This window comes from Castor canadensis, chromosome 7 (assembly GCF_047511655.1).
Source record: "Castor canadensis chromosome 7, mCasCan1.hap1v2, whole genome shotgun sequence".
In the NCBI taxonomy this organism is placed as follows: domain Eukaryota; kingdom Metazoa; phylum Chordata; class Mammalia; order Rodentia; family Castoridae; genus Castor; species Castor canadensis.
In genome coordinates, this window is record NC_133392.1 from 10061520 (window position 1) to 10080733 (window position 19214).

A 19214-nucleotide genomic window follows, 5' to 3' on the forward strand; every position below is an offset into this window, starting at 1 on the left:
TTGGTATAGGGTGATATACATGGATCTAGTTTCAGTTTTTTGCAGACTGCTAACCAGTTTTCCCAGCAGTTTTTGTTGAAGAGGCTGCTATTTCTCCATCGTATATTTTTAGCTCCTTTGTCAAAGATAAGTTGGTTATAGTTGTGTGGCTTCATATCTGAGTCCTCTATTCTGTTCCACTGGTCTTCATGTCTGTTTTTGTGCCAGTACCATGCTGTTTTTGTTGTTATTACTTTGTAATATAGTTTGAAGTCAGGTATTGTGATACCTCCAGCATTGTTCTTTTGACTGAGTATTGCCTTGGCTATTCGTGGCCTCTTGTGTTTCCATATAAATTTCACAGTAGATTTTTCAATCTCTTTAATGACTGTCATTGGAATTTTGATGGGAATTGCATTAAACATGTAGATTACTTTGGGGAGTATCGACATTTTTACTATGTTGATTCTACCAATCCATGAGCATGGGAGATCTCTCCACTTTCTATAGTCTTCCTCAATCTCTTTCTTCAGAAGTGTATAGTTTTCCTTGTAGAGGTCTTTCACATCTTTTGTTAGGTTTATACCTAGGTATTTGATTTTGTTTGAGGCTATTGTAAATGGAATTGTTTTCATACATTCTTTTTCCGTTTGCTCATTGTTAGTGTATAGAAATGCTAATGATTTTTCTATGTTGATTTTATATCCTGCTACCTTGCTATAGCTATTGATGATGTCTAGAAGCTTCTGAGTAGAGTTTTTTGGGTCCTTAAGGTATAGGATCATGTCGTCTGCAAATAGGGATATTCTGACAGTTTCTTTACCTATTTGTATTCCTTTTATTCGCTAATTTGTCTTTACACGATCATAAGACAACTTCTAATTTTTTTTTTTTTGGTGGTACTGAGGTTTGAACTCAGAGCCTAATTCTTGCTATGCAGGAGCTCTCCCACTTGAGCCACTACCAGCTTTTTTTGGTGTTGGATGTTTTTGAGATAGGGTCTCACTTTTTTTTTTTTGCCTGGGATGGCCTCGAATTGCAATCCTCCTGATCTCTGCCTCTTGAGTAGCTAGGATTATAGGCATGAGCCACTGGGCCAGGCATGATTACAATTTTGAGTGTGGACATGACATTTGGTTAAAGAGGAGTAGCTCCTCTTAGTGTCTATTTTTATTGGAGAGAAAACTATTTCTGAGGAAACCTTTAAAAGATTTCACCTTAGTCTCATTGGTCAAGACTGGGCCATACTCTATGCCACAGATGCAAAGGAAACTGGGCAGAGAGGTAAGTTTCTGACTTTTGGGGGGCCTCTATAGTAGAAAGTGGACTCCTAAAGAGGAAGGAATGGGGAAACAGAGAATGCTTCCCAGACTCCCTTGCAGGTAGGTGGAGCTATAGTACTGATGTGACCAATAGATTCAAAGTAGCAACATGACATTTCTGGGTAAGGCCATTAAACCAATGCACTGTGTTGTGAGAGAGCTATGTCAGAAACAGACGTGTTTGTGTCTTTCCACAAAGTTAGAGTTTATTGACTAAAAATAAATTCACGAGCTATTTCCATTTTGTTGGCTTTCATTTACCAAGTCTTCCTGATTTCACTTGGTATTTGTGGCACTGGTGATCACAGGTACTTTTATTCCATTCCAATTTTAATTGCTAATAAAACTTTCAGATCACATATTTCACACAATAATATATGTAGGTTACAAAATGACTAAGAAATGGTTAAAGAACTAGAGGGTTCAGTAGGGCTGTGCTAAAGACAAAGGCAGAGAGATGATGTAGATGCAAGAAAAAGGCTCCGTAAGGGACCAGGGAAAAAGTTTTATGAACAGCAGATGCAGAGCTGTTCAGGACACAGAGTTGTCAAATGCAGGTCTGGGTGGTAGGAAGTTTCAAGTGTCAGAGTGAAGTGGCTGTGTGTCACAGACAGGAGAAACTGAGTTGGAGCCTAGGGACAGAGGCAGAGGACTTTTGCTATGGTCATTTTCCTGCACAAGATTCATAGTGACCAGGTGATGGGTTAGTGTACCTGCTACCTGTCAGTCTGGGGGTGTTCCTCCTTTTATAGGTGGAGGTGCTACAACTGGTGTGATTGATAAGCTCGTGTGTCTAGTGTTTCTCATGTTATTTGGTATGTTCATAGGTGTAAGCTCTCATTGGCACAAAAAAATTATTAGTTTGTGCCTCACAGTGTGCTGGCAGATGGTAGTTGTTTGCTTGTATAAACAAGATGTAGAGTCATTCTACCTTGGCACTTGTACTAAAAACAGGGTCAGTTTGACTCAGGTCAAAACTGTTGCTTTATAACATAGAGTAACACAGGGCTGGGCTCAGCCTGAAAGCTGCAGTTCTATACGACATAGAGTAACTCAGAGCTAGTTTACTGCTGTCCTCAGCCAATCCTGCCTGCCTAATTCTAGATTCTAGGTTCACAAGAAAAATTCATATTTTGACCAATGCACTCTAGTGAGATATCTATTGTACTTACCTAAATAGGCTCTGCTATCTACAATGCTGGCTTTTCTCCATCTGTTCCCAGCTCTACCTCAAACCCTTCTCAACCTTTCTGGCTGCTCTGTCCAGGGACTGACCTATAGACTGTAACCTACAGGTTCTTTCATTCTCTGACATCCTGTGGGCTTCAGCCAATGATAGGAAGAGAAGTTGGAAAGGCAAGATCAGGGTATTTCAGCCATTACTCCTTCTTCGCTTAGTACTGAGGTCCTGACAAGACTGCATTCCTTAGGATCACAGCTGCTGTCTGGTGGCCCCTTCTCCATGGTTTTAGCCCTCAGGGGGCTCCACTAACACTGTTTCTTCCCTCTGAGCCTTCTGGCCTGGGAATAGTAATGTCTTCCCATGTTGCCTGTCCTGGACACCTATCTTCTATGGCTACGCTAATAAATTACCATAAACTTGGTCTCTAATTTGTGTCTTTTTTTCTCACTTCCTGGTGCTTTTGGTGTCATACCTAAGAAACCATCACCCCATCCAAAGTCACAGATATTCACACCTATGTTTTCTTCTAGGAATTTTATAGGACAGTTCTTCCTTAGCTTCAGTTTCTCTTTTTGTTGTTTCAGTTCTCAGTGCTCGACTGTGATGTGAAAATATTAAGTAGAAAATCCTAGGAATAAGCAATTGGTAAGTTTTTAATTACACAACATTCTGAGTAGCTGCCCGGTTCATGAATCATCCCTTTGCCCAGCATATCTGTGCTGTATGCACTCCCTACCCACTACTCACTGAGCAGCCATCTCAGTTAGCAGTCCCACGTTATGGTATCATAGTGCAGTGCTCAAGTAACTCTAATTTTATTTCATAAGAATAGTGATGCTGGAAATTTGGACATGACAAAGAGAAGCCATAAAGTGCTCCATTTAAGTAAAAAGGGAACAGAATAGTCAGATGTTGAGGTTGCGAAGATGTACACAAAAAACTTCTCTGCATGGAATTGTGAACAAGAAGAAAGAAATTCGTGCTAGTTTACTATCATATCTCAAACTGTGAAAGTTATGGCCATGGTGCATGAAAAGTGTTTTCATATGATGGAAAAAGCATAAATTTGAGTATTTATGCATGACTGTATGTATAGAAAAGCAGTGTATGTAGCATTAAGTTTCAGGCATCCATTGGAATGTGTTCCTCCTCTGATGAAGGGGTACTGCTCTATTAGCTCTTATATTAAGGTCCAATTCATTTTGAGCTAATTTTTTATATGGTGTGAGGGAGAGGTCCATCTTCATTCTTGTGCATGTGGTTATCTAATTCTCCCACTGCTGATTATTGAAAAGACTATTCTTTCCTTATTGAATTGCCTTGGCACCTTGTGGGAAATCAATTGGTCATGGATATAAGGGTTTATTTATGGACTTTCAATTTTATTCCCTTGATCTCCACGCCTATCCTTATGCCAGTACCACACAGATTGATTACTACATCTTTGTAGCAGGCTTTGAAATGGTGAAGTGTGAGTCCTTGCAACTTTGTCCTTTTCCAAGATTGTTTTGGCTCTTCCAGGTTCCTTGTACTTCCATATAAATTTTAAGATCAGTTTTATGTCTGTTTCCTGGTAACAACCTGGAAGGCAAAGGCAAGTATTTCAGCCATCTTTGTGACCTGTTGGACTTTGCAATTGAATGAGTTGGTGGTTTCTTTTTTTGTTCTGGAGTGAATTTCTACCTGGAAGAATGGTTAAGTGTTTGTTTCAGTTACGCTGCATTGAGTTGCAAGCAACAACTACAATTAGCAGTGTCTTAAACCACAGGATGGTTATGACCAAAGGAATGTGAAGGCGGGTGGTACATTCGACATTTTAGCCAAGACCATCCCTTCTCTTCACTGTCTCTACACTGTTCTGATTTCCTCATGCTTGTCATTTCCTGTATAGTAGATGCCTGCCCACATGGCAGGCAGCATGTTCTTATGTCAGCATTTCCAAAAAGGACGCTTTGTCATCCAGATTGGAAGCTTTCTTATACCACACTGACCAGGTCAGGATTACATGTTTATCCATAGACCAGGCACTGGGGAAGGGGAATAAGATGACCAGACACATTTGGAGCAACCATGCTGTACCCAATGAAGAGAGCCAACGGTGTACCTCTCCTGAAGGCGGTCGGGGGGAGAATCACCTGCTGGGCAGCAGTGAGTAGTGCTACCTCAAATCTGGCACATGTGATGTACAAAATGGTGTTTTGTAGTCTTGTACACCAACCCAGCTTACAATGTTGTTCCTTCGAGAAAGTAAAACGTGTTCTCAAAACCAACAGAACTTTTAAGAAACTACACTTGCTTGCAATCCAATCCAAAATACATGGAACGAAATCCATCCATTTGTCTTTGAAACTATACTGCATGCAATTCTTTTTCTTGGGCACTGTAAGGGTACTTTTACAATCGTGTAGTCTGAGAATCACTTTGTGCATATACTTAGAAGAGCGGTTAAGAGAGTTTACTACAAGAAAGTCAAAGAACCGTATTAATTTTGTTTGTTCTTGTGTCCTCACTGAGTCCTGGGGAGCCAAAGGGACTCTGAGGAAGATGGAGGTCTAGTGGGATGAGCACGGGGAACCAGAAAGCCAAGATACCAAAGGCCCTGCAGTGTGGGGCAAAGGAGATCTGGTTATACCAGTGTCCAGGGAACAAAAGGACGCAGGACAAGACCCTCGGGTGCACCGGGTGGCTCCCAGACCCCGGCCTTCCCGGCTGGTGCAGTGACCCACCAGGCCGTCTCGAGCCTCCAGCCACAGGCGTCGCTGTGCGCTCGCGCGCAGGCCGGGGAGCCGCGTTCCGCCCTGAGCCCGCGCTCGCGCAGAGCAGGGGTTTCAGTTTCTGGCGCGAACTTCCGCCGTTCCGAAGTTGCAAGGCGAATTGGCGCGATGTCTGGGGACAGCAGCGGCCGCCGGCCCGAGGGCCGGGGCCGGGGCCGTGACCCGCACCGGGATCGCACCCGTTCTCGTTCCCGCTCGCGGTCCCCGCTGTGCCGCCGCGGCGCCGCGCCGGAGCGCAGGGAGGCCCCGGAGCGCCCGAGCTTGGAGGACACAGAGCCGTCAGATTCCGGGGACGAGATGTTGGACCCGGCCACCTTGGAGGCGGAGACCGACCATGGCCTGTGTCGCCAGATCCGCCATCAGTACCGGGCGCTTATCAACTCCGTCCAACGTAAGGCGGCGCCTGGGGCGGCGCGGGCCGGAGCCGCGTCCCCGCCATGCGCCCGGCGGGTGGGGAAGGGCGTGGGCAGGTGCGGGCGCAGGCCCGGGAGGCGCGCCTTCGTTTGTTTACATTCGCTCGCGCCACCCGTTTGGTCACTGGTGCCGCGCGACCTTGGCGGGGTGGGGCACGCAGGTCCCCGATCGCAGGCTGGAGCAGCTGGAGGCCAGATCTGGCCGGCGACTCTGCCGAGCGCAGGACGCGGGCGCCGGCTGCCTTCTCTGGCACTCAGCCGCTCTCCGCGTGGGCTCGCCGGCCCCGCAAGACTCGTCCCGTGGAGCTGCCAGAAATGCGCGTTCCCCGCCGCACCCGGCCCAGGCGGGCTCTGCAGGGGACCCTGCTGCCTGCAGAGCTTGACGATCGCCCTATAACCGAGCCCTCCGGAGGCTGCAGACGAGGGGAGCCCTGTGGGTTAGGGTTGGAGCGAGCCACGGGTTCCTGTTCGAGTTCAAGCTGCTTTCGTGCCATTTTGGCTAAAAAAAATGACGTTTTAAGTAATTGCTTAAAGCAGGGAGCAGGGTGGGGCTTGGCTTTACTACTGCAGGTGATAATTTTGTCCACTCTTAGTGAAAGATGAGCGCACTTCCCAAAATTCGTTTTTTTTAAATAGAAAACCGGGAGGATATATTGAATGCCAGCGACAAATTAACAGAGGTCCTTGAAGAGGCTAACACTCTGTTTAATGGAGGTAATTTATTGTTTTATATATGCTGTCATACCTTTTCTGATCATTTAAATTAGTTTTAAATGAGGCAAATTACTGTCATTACACAATTCGCTCCATTGTTGTAGTGCTTTGCCAGATTCGGAACATTTTCCATTGCAGCAGAAATACTACTTTTATTGTGCACTTACCATTTGCTAAGCACATACCAAGCGCTCTACATGAAATTCTGGGGGCAGGTCTCCTGTAACAAGCTCTCTGCCCATGTTTGAGAGGTTGACATATATGTATCCCATTTGTTGCATGGATGAATTAAAGAAGAACTGAGCTGGCTTCTGACATCCGTCCTGTTTCTTTTCCTGTCTTCTACTCCAATCTCTCCCTCAACTGTTGCTTCACATGTAACCCAGTGGAGGTGGCCATGTCTACACAAGTACTTGTTGGCCTCCGGATGGGGGAGAGAGAAAGGAGTGCGCTCAGAGCACTGAATTCTGGACCATAGATACTTTTACAAGTAATCTTAGTTTGAATTAAAAGCAGCAGTGACTGTGGCAGCAATGATCTAGTGTTCAATGATAGAGAACAGGTGGGTAAGTCCATGACATGGGTTCTGGGTCACAGAGCCCTGGGACAACTACCCAGAGTACTGTCCCCTGCAGGCCTCTCTCACGCTTCTGTAGAAACAGAAAGGGAGAATGCAGACAATAAAAAAGTGTCAACAGAACTGGCTGTGTCCTGACATTACAATTCTTCATATTATTTGAGGCCTGGAATGTTTATTTCTAGTCATTTCCTAGGATGGCCACTTGTTTCAGTGTTGTCAGCTTTTAACACCTCCTGCTTACATGCTGCCCAGTTTCTGTCTTTCTAGCGGTGACCGTGACCTGACCCATTTACTGTCTTGATTTTTACTTATTAGCTCTGTATCCACATGTCATAATCCCTCCTCCCGCTATTTTCATTGTTTAAAGCAGTTTTAAGATGAAATTATCCACCAAACTGAGCCCTAGAACTTGCTCTGCAAATGGAATTCTAGCTGCTTGATGTTCATGGATGTAACGTCTGTTTTCATTCTTCAGAAACTGTAGTCATCTGTGACATATTTGCACTTTCCTTGCAGTGTGCGGTGGGGCTGATGGGTAAGGGGGAGGTAGAACAGAGCCCAGGAACATGTCTACCCAGGAACCAGCATCTATGTCCACTTTGTTCCCTTACTTATCATCACTTCCACAGTGATTCTCCTAAATTATGAGAACCTTTCCCTCTGGGAACAAAAATGATGCATAAAAACAAAACCAATTTAGTCTTTGCTGTTTTTGTGAGGATTGTTCAGGAAATCAGTGCTTGAAATGGCCTTGAGGGGCAAACTGGGCACAGTCATTTCTGTGTTTGAACTTGGCTGGGTTGGTCTCTTCTTGGTATTTCTAAAAGTTCTCTTTTACAAGTGTTCCCAGACTACTTTTTGACTCCCTATTAACTACCTGGCTCCTTTGCAGATGTTCCCAAACTACTTCTTGACTCCCTATTATCTACTGGGGTTTATTAAGCCCAGCCTCCTCAGGCCTGAGGGGTTCCTCCAGTTAGTTGAACCCTTCTTCACTTCCCTAAACTGCATACCATCCCTTTCCCACATGTAGTGGACTTTTGACTGACTTATATCAACAGAGGTGAAAAAGGAATTAGAATGGGTTCATTGAGTCAAAGGAAAAAACAAGTGTTACACATGGTAGAGGTTTTGGTACACTGGGGTGATGAAGAGATTGTGGTTCAGTAACCAGGAACATGAAAACTGGCTTTTAAGAAGACTGGTCAGCTCTGATTGAAATTTTGAGGACGTGAAGTGGAACCAGTTTTAGAGGATGGATTTGCTTCCAGCCTATTGAAATATATATTTTTTCCTAGTAGAAGATCCTAGTAAGTAGCTGGAAATGTAGAGAAAATGTATCTATGGCTAATGTGTATTTTGTGACATGTATATTTTCCTTCTTTGCTTGATAGTGTCCCGGGCACGAGAAGCAGTCCTGGATGCCCACTTTCTCGTTCTAGCTTCAGATTTGGGCAAAGAGAAAGCAAAGCAGCTGCGCTCTGATCTGAGCTCGTTTGATATGTTAAGATATGTTGAAGCTCTAGTAAGTTCAAAGCTATAGAATTTTCATTAAAAATTTTTTTCTATTATATTGTATAATTATCTACTTGCCTGTATCAGTTTGTAGATGATTTTACTTTATTTTCCCTTTTTTTTTCTTTTTCTGGACTCATATTCCTCTAAAGAGATTAACGGATAAAAGCTGACTATGTGGTGGGATTTGGGGTGGGAGCTTAGAACAGTTTGAAAACCTCTTAGCTTTCTGTTTTAAGACCCTGGGTGCTATGGTTGTTTATAAATGGCCATTTTCTCAGTCACATCAGAAGTGTTCTGAATCATTCTTGGTGACCTGGCTGGGTGGGAGCCCACACTGGTGGGGGGAGGCAGAGCTCAGTTGATGAGTTAGGCCTAGTAAGGAGGCATATTTTGGTCTGTCTTTGAGAGTACTTTACAACTATACAGATATGATTGTGGCTTTGCTTTTTTTTTTAATTTTTATTTTATTCACATTCCTTTGCCTTTTAACAAATTTGAATAGTTGGTACTAGAAATTTAAAAATTTTTCCTGATGGATATGTCAAAAAAAAAAAAAAAGTGCAGACTGACCTTGTATGGTACTCCATTGTCTTGTTTCATTCTACTGAGCCAACTGTCCTAGCACAGAGAGATGCCCCTTGGTATGAACACTGAATTTCAGACTGGATGTTTATGTTTTATGGTTATTAAAATGATTTAGGTTGGGTGTGGTAGAGTAAGTCTGTAATACTAAGTACTCAGGAGGCTGAGGCGGGAGGATTGCAAGTTCAAGGGTAGCCTGGGCTATATATTGAGACCTTGTGACAAAATAAAAATTACAAAAGGAGTAAGAGTAGAACTCAGTGGTAGAATGCTTGCTAAGCCTGTGTGAGGCCCTGGATTCCATCCCCAGCACTGCAAATAAAGAAGAAAAAAAAAGAAAGATTTTGTGCTGTGAGATCTGACCAGATAAAATGATTATTTTGTAAAGTCATTTAAACATTATTTTAATGTATAATATATTTATGAAAATACACACTTATGTACACATGTAGTTTTGTTTTGTTTTGTTTTGGTGGTACTGGGGTTTGAACTCAAGGCACTTGCTAGGCAGGTTCTCTCACACTTGAGCCACTCCACCAGCCCTAAGTTTTTTAATTACTTTTTAAAATTAGGTAAAGCTCAGTACTTTAAATAACATACCAAAATAAATTCCAGAAGTCTTAAAGCAGTAAATATAAAGCCTTAAGTGAATAGCTGTCTAGACTGTGCTTGGGGAAGGACTTCCCAAGTATAACATAAAACATAGACACTCTAAGGAAAAGGTTGGTAGATCTGACCAGACAGAAGTTGAAATGTCTCCTGTGCAGGTGCAATGGCAGGAGTGGGCGGCAAGAGAGTGGAGTGAGTAGTCTTGTACTGCTCTGCTCAGGCCCCTGAAGCCTTTCAAAGTTTGCTTGTTTTTAATAAGGTTAAGCTCCTGAGGATTTGGTGGTTATTATTTTTATATATATGTAACCCTTTTAATTAATAACTTCTAGGCATTTTGCAGGATATGTAATAAAAGTGTTCTGTCATAAAACTAAATTCAATATGATGTATTTTCTGTAAGTTAGTTTGAGATGAGAGAATTACCAGTGTTCTCAGGAAGATGAACAGTTCTCTCAGTGGTGCCTGGCCGCTCTTTTCTAGATACACTGAGATATGAGCTGAGTACAGACCTCCAGGAAGTTTGCCAAAGATTAAAATTTGAAAACCAGCTAACTTCCCTGTTTTGCCTTGAAGCTTTTGATTGGGGATCAAGTTTTTATACTGGTACAGTTTTACTGTTAACTGAAGTGCTTATGATGTAACCATCCCCGTGGGCTTAGCTGTTCTGGTATTCTTGAACTTCTAAGCCTGCCAGGGGGCTAGAGCAGGGTTGCTCAGCCTTGGCTCTGTTGATGTTTTGGGCTGGGTAAGTCTTTGTCTTGGGGGTGTCTACCCAGTAGAAGCAGTGGCGTGTCAGTGTGACAACCACAAATGTTTTGGTATTGCCAGAAGGTGCCTGCTGGCAAAATGACTGTAGTTGAAAACCACTGGTCTAAATCATCTGACTTTCTCATCCAAAGTTCTCAGTACACTGAGAAGTATTTTCTATCAAAAACAAGGTACCTTTGAATAGGAATTTATATGTAAAATTACTTTTACAGTAAGAAATTTAGCCAGCATATTAAGTCTCTGAAGCAGGCTTTGCCTCTGACCTCTTAAACGCTAAGTGATACACAGATTATTGGATGTGGAGAATGACTGCTTGTGGCCTAACTGGGGTTTTTTGTTTTCCTTCATTTTTGTAGCTGACACATATGGGTGTAAATCCGCTAGAAGCTGAAGAACTCATCCGTGATGAAGATAGCTCTGATTTTGAATTCATAGTCTATGACTCCTGGAAAATATCAGGCAAAACAGCAGAAAACACCTTTAATAAAACCCATACATTCCACTTTCTGTAAGATTACTTTAAAACTCCAACAGACCAGCCATTTGTAAACGTTAAACCGTTTTATTGTAGGGATAAAGATTTATATATGTATCATAGGGGTCACAGTCATGAAGCCATTGTGTAGACATCTAAACTTTGATTTCGAAGTCTGTAGACTCTTTATGTAGATGGAACCTTAAAGGATCTCTCATCCTATGCCAGCAGGAAAGGCCATGGATCAGAGCCTCCTTAATAAGGTTCTCTGCTGGAGTATCTGCATTGTAGCCCATCAGATTTTGGGTCTATAGCATATTTTGGTTTTGTTTTATCATCTTTGAAATCCTTATCATGTAGGAGAATGATACCTCTTACCTGAGGGTCTCCTAAGGTTGTAGCAATATACGTGAAGGGCCATTTATTATAGTATCCTGTTGGATGATCACGTCTTATATATTTGAATACTACTTGAGTCACTATCACATAAGCTGCCTGGTTCAATGTTTGGATGCAGTTCTACTTTTAAGAAGTTTTTATTATCAAATGAAATTGGCTTCTGTCTTAACTTTGTACTTTGGTCCTATGGAGAAGCCAAGAGCAGCCCTTGCAGGTTCTTTTGTAAGATAGCCTTTGTCCTATTTTTTTAGCACAGACCTTCTCTAGGGTTACTGTCCAAGTTGTTTCAGACCTTTGTTCCTTAAGTGGTATAGCTCCTGGACATTTGTCTTTTTTGATTCTCCCCTTTAGACTTCCTGAGATTGATAGTTTCCCATTTAGAAGGCTTTGGAGATCCAGATTGTTGTGGGTCTGTGATACAGGCCCAGGCATCTATAGCAAGCCTTCAGGCAGCTTTGGTACCCATTGAGCCATTGTGTAAATTACACAGTAAAGACTGTACTTCTTTACTGCAGGGTAAAGTCAATCTTTGATTTTACTATTCATTGCTAAGCTCTGTCATAAGTCCTAGCATCTAAAGATTAAGCCTTGAATCGTATCTCATTGTGTAGCCTAATTTCTAGCCATCATGAAGTGCTTATAACTCTGCGCCCCTGCACTTGCCATTCCCTCCACCTCCCATGTCTTTGCCCCCTTTTTCATCTGGTAAGGTTTACTTGCCCACAGATCCCAACCTGGAACCTTCCAGTAACTTCTCCAGAGGAATTATCAGTGTAGCACTGGATTTCCCAACTTGAGCTCTCCCATATTTGGGTAGATATCCTTGCTTCAGTGCTCTCATAGCACTTGAGTAGCCCTCTCCAGCAGCATTATGGGATCTTCCATATTATGCCAAGATGGATCTGTGTATTAATCTCTATCCATCTACACCACATACTTTGATCTCAAGTATAGGGAACTCACGGGTCTAGATTCTTGGGGCCTTTTCTTTATATGATACATACATTACTATAGCTGGAGACTATATATAGATTTTTTGGGGGGGAAGATGGTGAGAGAATCCTATGACTGCTTGGCTGTCATCCCGATAGGTGTGTCTGTAGTCCCAGGCTGTGAGCCTCTGCCCTGGCACAAGGCTTTTGACCCCATGAGAGCAGTTCTTTTCCCCTTCCTCAGATGCCCATCCTTCCCCTGATCTCAGAAGTTGGCTTTGTAAAACAGACAATAGGCTAGCTGCAAAGACTTCACAATTACATTCACTGGCCTATGGAACTTAGCACCATGAGGGAGTTCGAGGAGGTATCTGGCTGAGCAAAACTCAACAAGTTCTTTTAGAAGTGTAGATGGAGCAGAAAGGATGTCACATACCTTACTAGAGTCCTAGTCTGACACCAGCTCAAACATCACTGATGCCTGGTCTGAATTTGACTATACCATGCCTACTGCTTTTAGTTAGTGAAATTTGTTTAAAAAACAAACAAAAAAAGACATGAAAGCGTATTTTTCATTAGATTGGGTTCAATAGAAGGAGAGTTCCCTGTGCCAAAGCCACGAATCGATCGTCCAAGAAAAGAGCGTACGATAGAAGAGCAGCGGGCAATGCCTGCTCAGGTTTGTTTCTTCAAATGCTGCTTTTTAAACTGCCATTAATATAATGGAAATGCAATTGACCATCTATTGTAAACTTTAGCATCTGGAGTCAGGTTCTGTTATTTAAATAGTCATCTTAAGTCTTTCAACATTTTGTTGGATTGGCCTCTTGTTTTAACTCATTTCTATGGTTTTGATCTGATCTCCACTAGGAGTCTCAACCTCAGTGCTGTCATTAAGGCTGGCTAATTCTGTACTGGGGGACCTGCCCTGGGCTTTGTAGGATGTTTAGCAGTATCCGTGGCCTTTACAGACTCGACATCAATAGCAACCCTCACTCTAGTTGTGACAGTCAATCAAAAATATCTCTAGATGATGGGCCGGGGGAGGATATACAATCGCTTCCAGTTAAGAACCAGTGTCCTAAGCTGCCCTTTTTTTGTATTTTGCTACTGTATGGTCAACCTGAAAATGGTTGATTTGGTAGTGTTACTCTTCTGCTAAGAAATTCATATAAAAATGTTACTGAAACTAGAAAAAAAATTAAATTACAAATTCTAAGATTGCAATAAAATTGCTAGATATTTCAGACAAAAATCATTTTGAGAAGTTGGGGTGTTTAAGAGAGAAGAAAAGATTGTTAACTGACAAGTGAGGAGGTCAGTCATCTTGATTGTGGCTTTATCTTTTCCAGTTGAAAAGCATGGAAGAATCTCATCAAGAAGCAACAGAAAAAGAAGTTGAAAGAATCTTGGGATTACTGCAAACGTATTTTCGAGAAGATCGTAAGTATGCCACCAAATTAAAAACAGCATGTTGTATTTATCACCCGTGTTACTTTAATGAGGTTATTTTTATTTAAAAGACATTTTCAATTGTATGCAATATTTGAATGCTTTTGATTCTTGTGATGTGTATTTAATGAGGCTTCTCCCCTTTAGAAACCTCATGAGAGAGTGCTGGTGAAGAACTTTTTATCTTTAAAAGACAGAATTTTTTCTGTTATAAAACTTGCTCCAATAAGTGGAAAAGTTAAAAAAAAAAAAAAATCAAGTACCTAACCTACTTTCCGTTGCTCCCCAAAGATAGTCATTTGTGAAACATGATCTGTGTGTTTTCACATTATTTTCTGTTTGTTTCATCATATAAAGATACATGTAACTGTTTTTTGGTTTTGGGGTTGTTTTGTTTTTGCTTTTTTCAAAACTAATCATGATACATGCTTTCTTCTGCAATGTGACTTTTCCATGTGAACATTCTTCCATATCAATACACACAGGCAGGTCTTTCTTATTCCTGTCAGTGATTCCCTGGGGTGACTATATTATAAATACACTTAAAAATCTCTACTACTGGATAAATTCTTTATTGCATTTTACTCTTGTATAAGCTTCTGACATGAAAATCTTGAGTATGACTGTGTGTTTTTGCTAATATTTCTTTGATGGCTTTAGAGGGCTGATAGATAGGTAGGCACCTGTGTTTGACCTTTTGTTGTTTCTGGAGAATGCTGGAAAGAATAGGTCTTATTGATAAGCAAATGACCAGTTCCCATTCTGAAGAATTTTTTCTCTTTTTTCCTACAGCTGATACTCCAATGTCCTTTTTTGACTTTGTGATTGACCCACATTCTTTCCCCCGTACAGTGGAAAACATCTTTCATGTTTCCTTCATCATACGGGTAAGATTTGAGATTTCTTTAATTGCTTTTTTATTCTTTTTAAAGGATACATTATAAAGGCTGTGGAGGAGAGCTGGCAGAGGTATTTATACAATATCTAGTTTAGATCCAATGTAGCTAAACATTAACTGGTATATTAGGTAGAAGAACTAGCTAAACTTTTGTGTGCTTGCTTTTACACTGTCAGAAATTACAGGTTGAGCCTCTTTAATCTGAAAATCTAAATGCTCCAAAATCTGAAAGTTTTTAAGTGCTGACATGATGCAACAAGTGAAAAACTGCAGATTGGTCTCATGTGATAGGTCACAATTAAAACCAGCACACTAAAACAGTTACCTTTAGGCTATGTATATGAGGTGTTTATGAAACGTCAGTGGATATCATGTGTAGACTTGGGTCCCATCACCAAGATATCTCTCTGTATATGTACATATTCCACAATCTGAAAAAGTCTGAAACCTGAAATACTTCTGGTTCCAAGCATTTTCAATAAGGGATACTCAGCCTATATTTAGAGGAAGAATTAGTAAAGTTGAATATGAAATTATAATGGTATATATAATTATATAAAATGTACACACACACACAGTGGTAGGAGGCAGGTAATGGTAAAGTAAATGTGACAAAAGTTTAACAGTGAATATGGGTAAAGGATATATGGGAGGTCTATACAGTAGTTTACTAGTTTTTTAAGTTTGGCATTTTTCAAAATGGGATTTAAGAAAGCCCTACTCAGTGTCCTGTGGATGTTTGCTTTAGACTGTTTTTAGTCTAAATGTGTGGCATTCCAACACATGTAAGAAGAATTTGACCAAAGCTTATATTGACCAGAATATTTTCTCAAAAATAAAGGAATATCTTGCCAATGATCTCAGTGATAGAATTGTGTACATAAAATATGCACAAGTCAGTTAAAGAGACATGACAGAATTTCCCTTAAGAGAGTCTCGTGAATAAGGATATGCTTGGTAAAAAGTGATTAGAAACCTGAGCAATGTTCTGTCTCATCTCATTATACTTAGGGTACATTTTGACTGTCCAAGACACAGATTTTTCTGATTTAATAATAGTTTTCATTCATAGGTTTGAGTCTAGATTTTAGTCATCTTCTCAAATCATGTTTTTGTTTTAGGATGGTTTTGCAAGGATACGACTTGACCAAGACCGACTGCCAATAATAGGTAAATGATTCTAGGGAAAATTTAGTTTTAGAGAAAACATATTTGTTATTAGAGTATATGAAACATATTTTACCAAATGCAAATAAGTTTTAATTAAAAAAAATTTTTTTGAGATAAAAAGAGTCTCACCATGTAGGCCAGGCTAGCCTTGAACTCATAGTCCCCCTGCCTCAGCCTCCTGAATACTGGGATTACAGGCATGCACCGCCATGTGAGTTTTCATTTTTAATGAAATTTGTAAAACCACACTTTTGCAATGTTGTATCTTGCCCAGCTAACTGAAGAGTCTGAAAACATGGTCATGGTTTCAAACTTTGATGGATTTGTCTATATCATTCATTCAACATCTGTTAAAAAGATTAACAGGGTCAGTGGAGTGGCTCAAGCAGAAAGAATGACTGCCTACCAAGCGTGAGAACCTGAGTTCAAACCCCAGTGCTGCCAAAAACAAAACAAAACATGATTACCAATAAAATGAAAAAACTTCCTTAAATTTTAATTTAGAAGGTTTGTAATTGTAGTCATTTTGTCATTTCCTTTTGCTAACCATGTCTCTGGATGTCAGCTCCTCCCATATTGAGGTCCTGTGAATCTTTCCTTCTTACTTCAGTTTAATTTCACTCTATTATCTATGTCCCTCTAAGGTCTCCTATAAAGAAATCCTTTCATTGTGCTTGTTACTTTGGATGTTCTCAATTTCGTACTGGACTCACTAGGGTTTAGCTTTGTGGTTAGTACATAGATATGCAGAGGCTTTTGTTTTCTCAAATGAAAGCAGATGGGATTACTTGCTTCTGTAACACTGCAGCAACTTGATAATATGTGAAATCCTAGTAAGTACGTAATAAGTATCTTCTCAGTACAAATTTCATTCCTGTTAATAGTTGCTGTTCTTATTACCTACTCTGATTTGATAATCTTTGAAAAATTTGTCTTTCAAACAGAGCCTGTTAATATTAATGAAGACAGTGAAGGAATTGACCAAAGCACCCAAATTAGGAATCAAGGAATTATAGCTCTGAGTTACCGTGACTGGGAGGTGAGCGCTGCATGTTTCCTGTGTGGTTCTGATGCTGACTTCCTTGACTGCAGGCCTCTGCCCAAATATTCTTTGCTCCCTCCCAGGAGATTGTGAAGACCTTTGAGATTTCCGAGCCTGTGATTTCATTGGGTCAGAGCCAGCAGAGGCTAAGTGCTTGATACTAGATGAAGGTAACATTTTCTACATGACAGCTTCATTATAGTTTATTTGCAATCCAAGCCATTCCAGTGAAATGTGGGTTTTTGCCTCCCCCTGGTGCCTCATTCCTAGAACTGTAACCCTGAGGTAGTTAGGTGGGAGTCCCTTCTCTGAATTGGTTACTTCCATGTTAAAATCTGCAGCTGAAGAACAGCGTAGGAGAGTTTGTTCTTGGTTTGGATTATTTTGCCCTAACAAATTGATAGATTAGATAAGTGAAACACTGAATCCTTCCTAGTGTTGTTCACTCTCCCATTAGATTTGCTTGTCTAATAAGTACAAAGCAGGGAATGCTGTTAGTAAATGGGCATTTCTGAAACTTGAATTATGCTGTGAAATATGCCTTTGTGTTAATAAAGGAAGATACCTAGGAACGTGCTAGTAATCATCTGGTACTTTGTGCTGCAGACAGCTGTCAGTGGGAATCAGCAGACCAGAATTCTGTCTGCTACCCCTTACTTTAAACCCTTGGGCAAGTCAGTCACTTCATCTCACTTAGCTTCATTTACCTTAGGTATACAATGGGAGCACTTTTAAACCAGACAATCACCAAGTTTTGTTTTTTTTTTTTCCTACCTTCAATTTTCTCTGAGTTTTTAAAGCACTTAATGTAAACTCTTATTCGCTTCAATTAATTGAACTTTTATTCCATAATTTACTTCTGTAAAGAGAAGAATAGTCATAGGTAATATGGGTTAACCTGGGCCATACTCACTGAGGAGGGGTTAGTTGTTAGATTTCATTTATCAACTGTTAACCAGCTCTTTTTTTTTCTCTTTTTAGGACTCAAGTGGATAGTGAAATCCAAAAAGAAAAGCAGCATGTATTGTATATATTGTATGATTAAACATTTTTAAGGACAGGTTGTTTTTAGTAAAATGTAGCTTTTGATAGTTAATGAATTTGTCATGGTTGTCTTTAATTAAAGGAATTCCACTGCCATATTCACAAATAATTGTTATTTTTATTTTCTTTTTATGGGAATTTTCTCTTTTCTCAGTCGTATATCATTGAAAGTTTTACTTAGGTTGTTAATGCCCTGTGGATCACTATAGTTCTTTTAGTGACTCTTTTAAGTTGTTAGTCAAGTCAACAAATAGATTGTACCATATGAAATTGTTAAAAATGGTCAAATAGCAGCAGTTTCATGATTGAGCCTATGATTTACACATGAGGAACTACTATTAAGTCCTCTGGGATAAGCCAGGCTGGATACTTTCCCCAGCAACAGCAGCCCTGGATCTGTCCTACCACATGCTGCTCCAGGTGTCTCATTTCTGCTGGACTTCCTAGTCTGCCCTTGGTGTTTTTTGGGATTCCTTCTCCCATCCTCCAACTCTCTATTTTCCTCTGTTTTCCTTTCCTCTCTCTGATTTCAGAAGTAGTGATACCTTTACCTTGAAAGGCTCTGGATTCTTCCTGGGAGACTGAACTCACTCAGTCATCCCCTCTACCCACATCTGGTGTTTTCCCTTCAACTCTGTTCATCTCCCCTCTTAAAACAAAAGTTCCTGTGTCCCTTGTCAGGCTACTGTTCTCCCTCCTTTTAAAATAAGAGTTATTCAGGGTCTCCTTTCTGTCCTCACACTGTGACAGCATAGGGGCAATCTTAACCAAATGTATAAAACTGTTCCCCACATTTTATTTTATTTTATTATTATTTTTTTTTGTCCAGAGATCACTCACTGTGAAAGGTCTGAGCCTTTCCCATCAACCTGTGTTTTCTTTTTTTTTTTTTTTCATTTTTCTTTTATTATTCATATGTGCATACAAGGCTTGGTTCATTTCTCCCCCCTGCCCCCACCCCCTCCCTTACCACCCACTCCACCCCCTCCCGCTCCCCCCCCTCAGTACCCAGCAGAAACTATTTTGCCCTTATCTCTAATTTTGTTGTAGAGAGAGTATAAGCAATAATAGGAAGGAACAAGGGGTTTTGCTGGTTGAGATAAGGATAGCTATACAGGGCATTGACTCACATTGATTTCCTGTACGTGGGTGTTACCTTCTAGGTTAATTCTTTTTGATCTAACCTTTTCTCTAGTTCCTGGTCCCCTTTTCCTATTGGCCTCAGTTGCTTTAAGGTATCTGCTTTAGTTTCTCTGCATTAAGGGCAACAAATGCTAGCTAGTTTTTTAGGTGTCTTACCTATCCTCACCCCTCCCTTGTGTGCTCTCGCTTTTATCATGTGCTCATAGTCCAATCCCCT

The 19214-nt window shown here is 40.9% G+C and overlaps 1 protein-coding gene across 2 annotated transcripts; it reads left to right on the forward strand.

Moving 5' to 3' along the window:
* Positions 1 to 5306: 5306 nt before the first annotated feature.
* Nsmce4a (NSE4 homolog A, SMC5-SMC6 complex component) lies at positions 5307 to 17906 on the forward strand. 2 transcript variants are annotated; one of them, XM_020171800.2, is made up of 11 exons: positions 5307 to 5649; positions 6308 to 6385; positions 8360 to 8490; positions 10799 to 10950; positions 12828 to 12927; positions 13601 to 13691; positions 14493 to 14587; positions 15720 to 15768; positions 16713 to 16807; positions 16894 to 16980; positions 17792 to 17906. In XM_020171800.2, exons 1-10 carry the CDS (start codon positions 5367 to 5369, stop codon positions 16966 to 16968), a joined length of 1149 nt encoding a protein of 382 aa, XP_020027389.1. In that variant the 5' UTR covers positions 5307 to 5366; the 3' UTR covers positions 16969 to 16980; positions 17792 to 17906. The 2 variants fall into 2 exon arrangements, with proteins under 2 accessions (XP_020027389.1, XP_073934267.1); XM_074078166.1 differs by lacking the exon at positions 5307 to 5649 and adding an exon at positions 5659 to 6191.
* The last annotated feature ends 1308 nt before the right edge of the window (positions 17907 to 19214 follow it).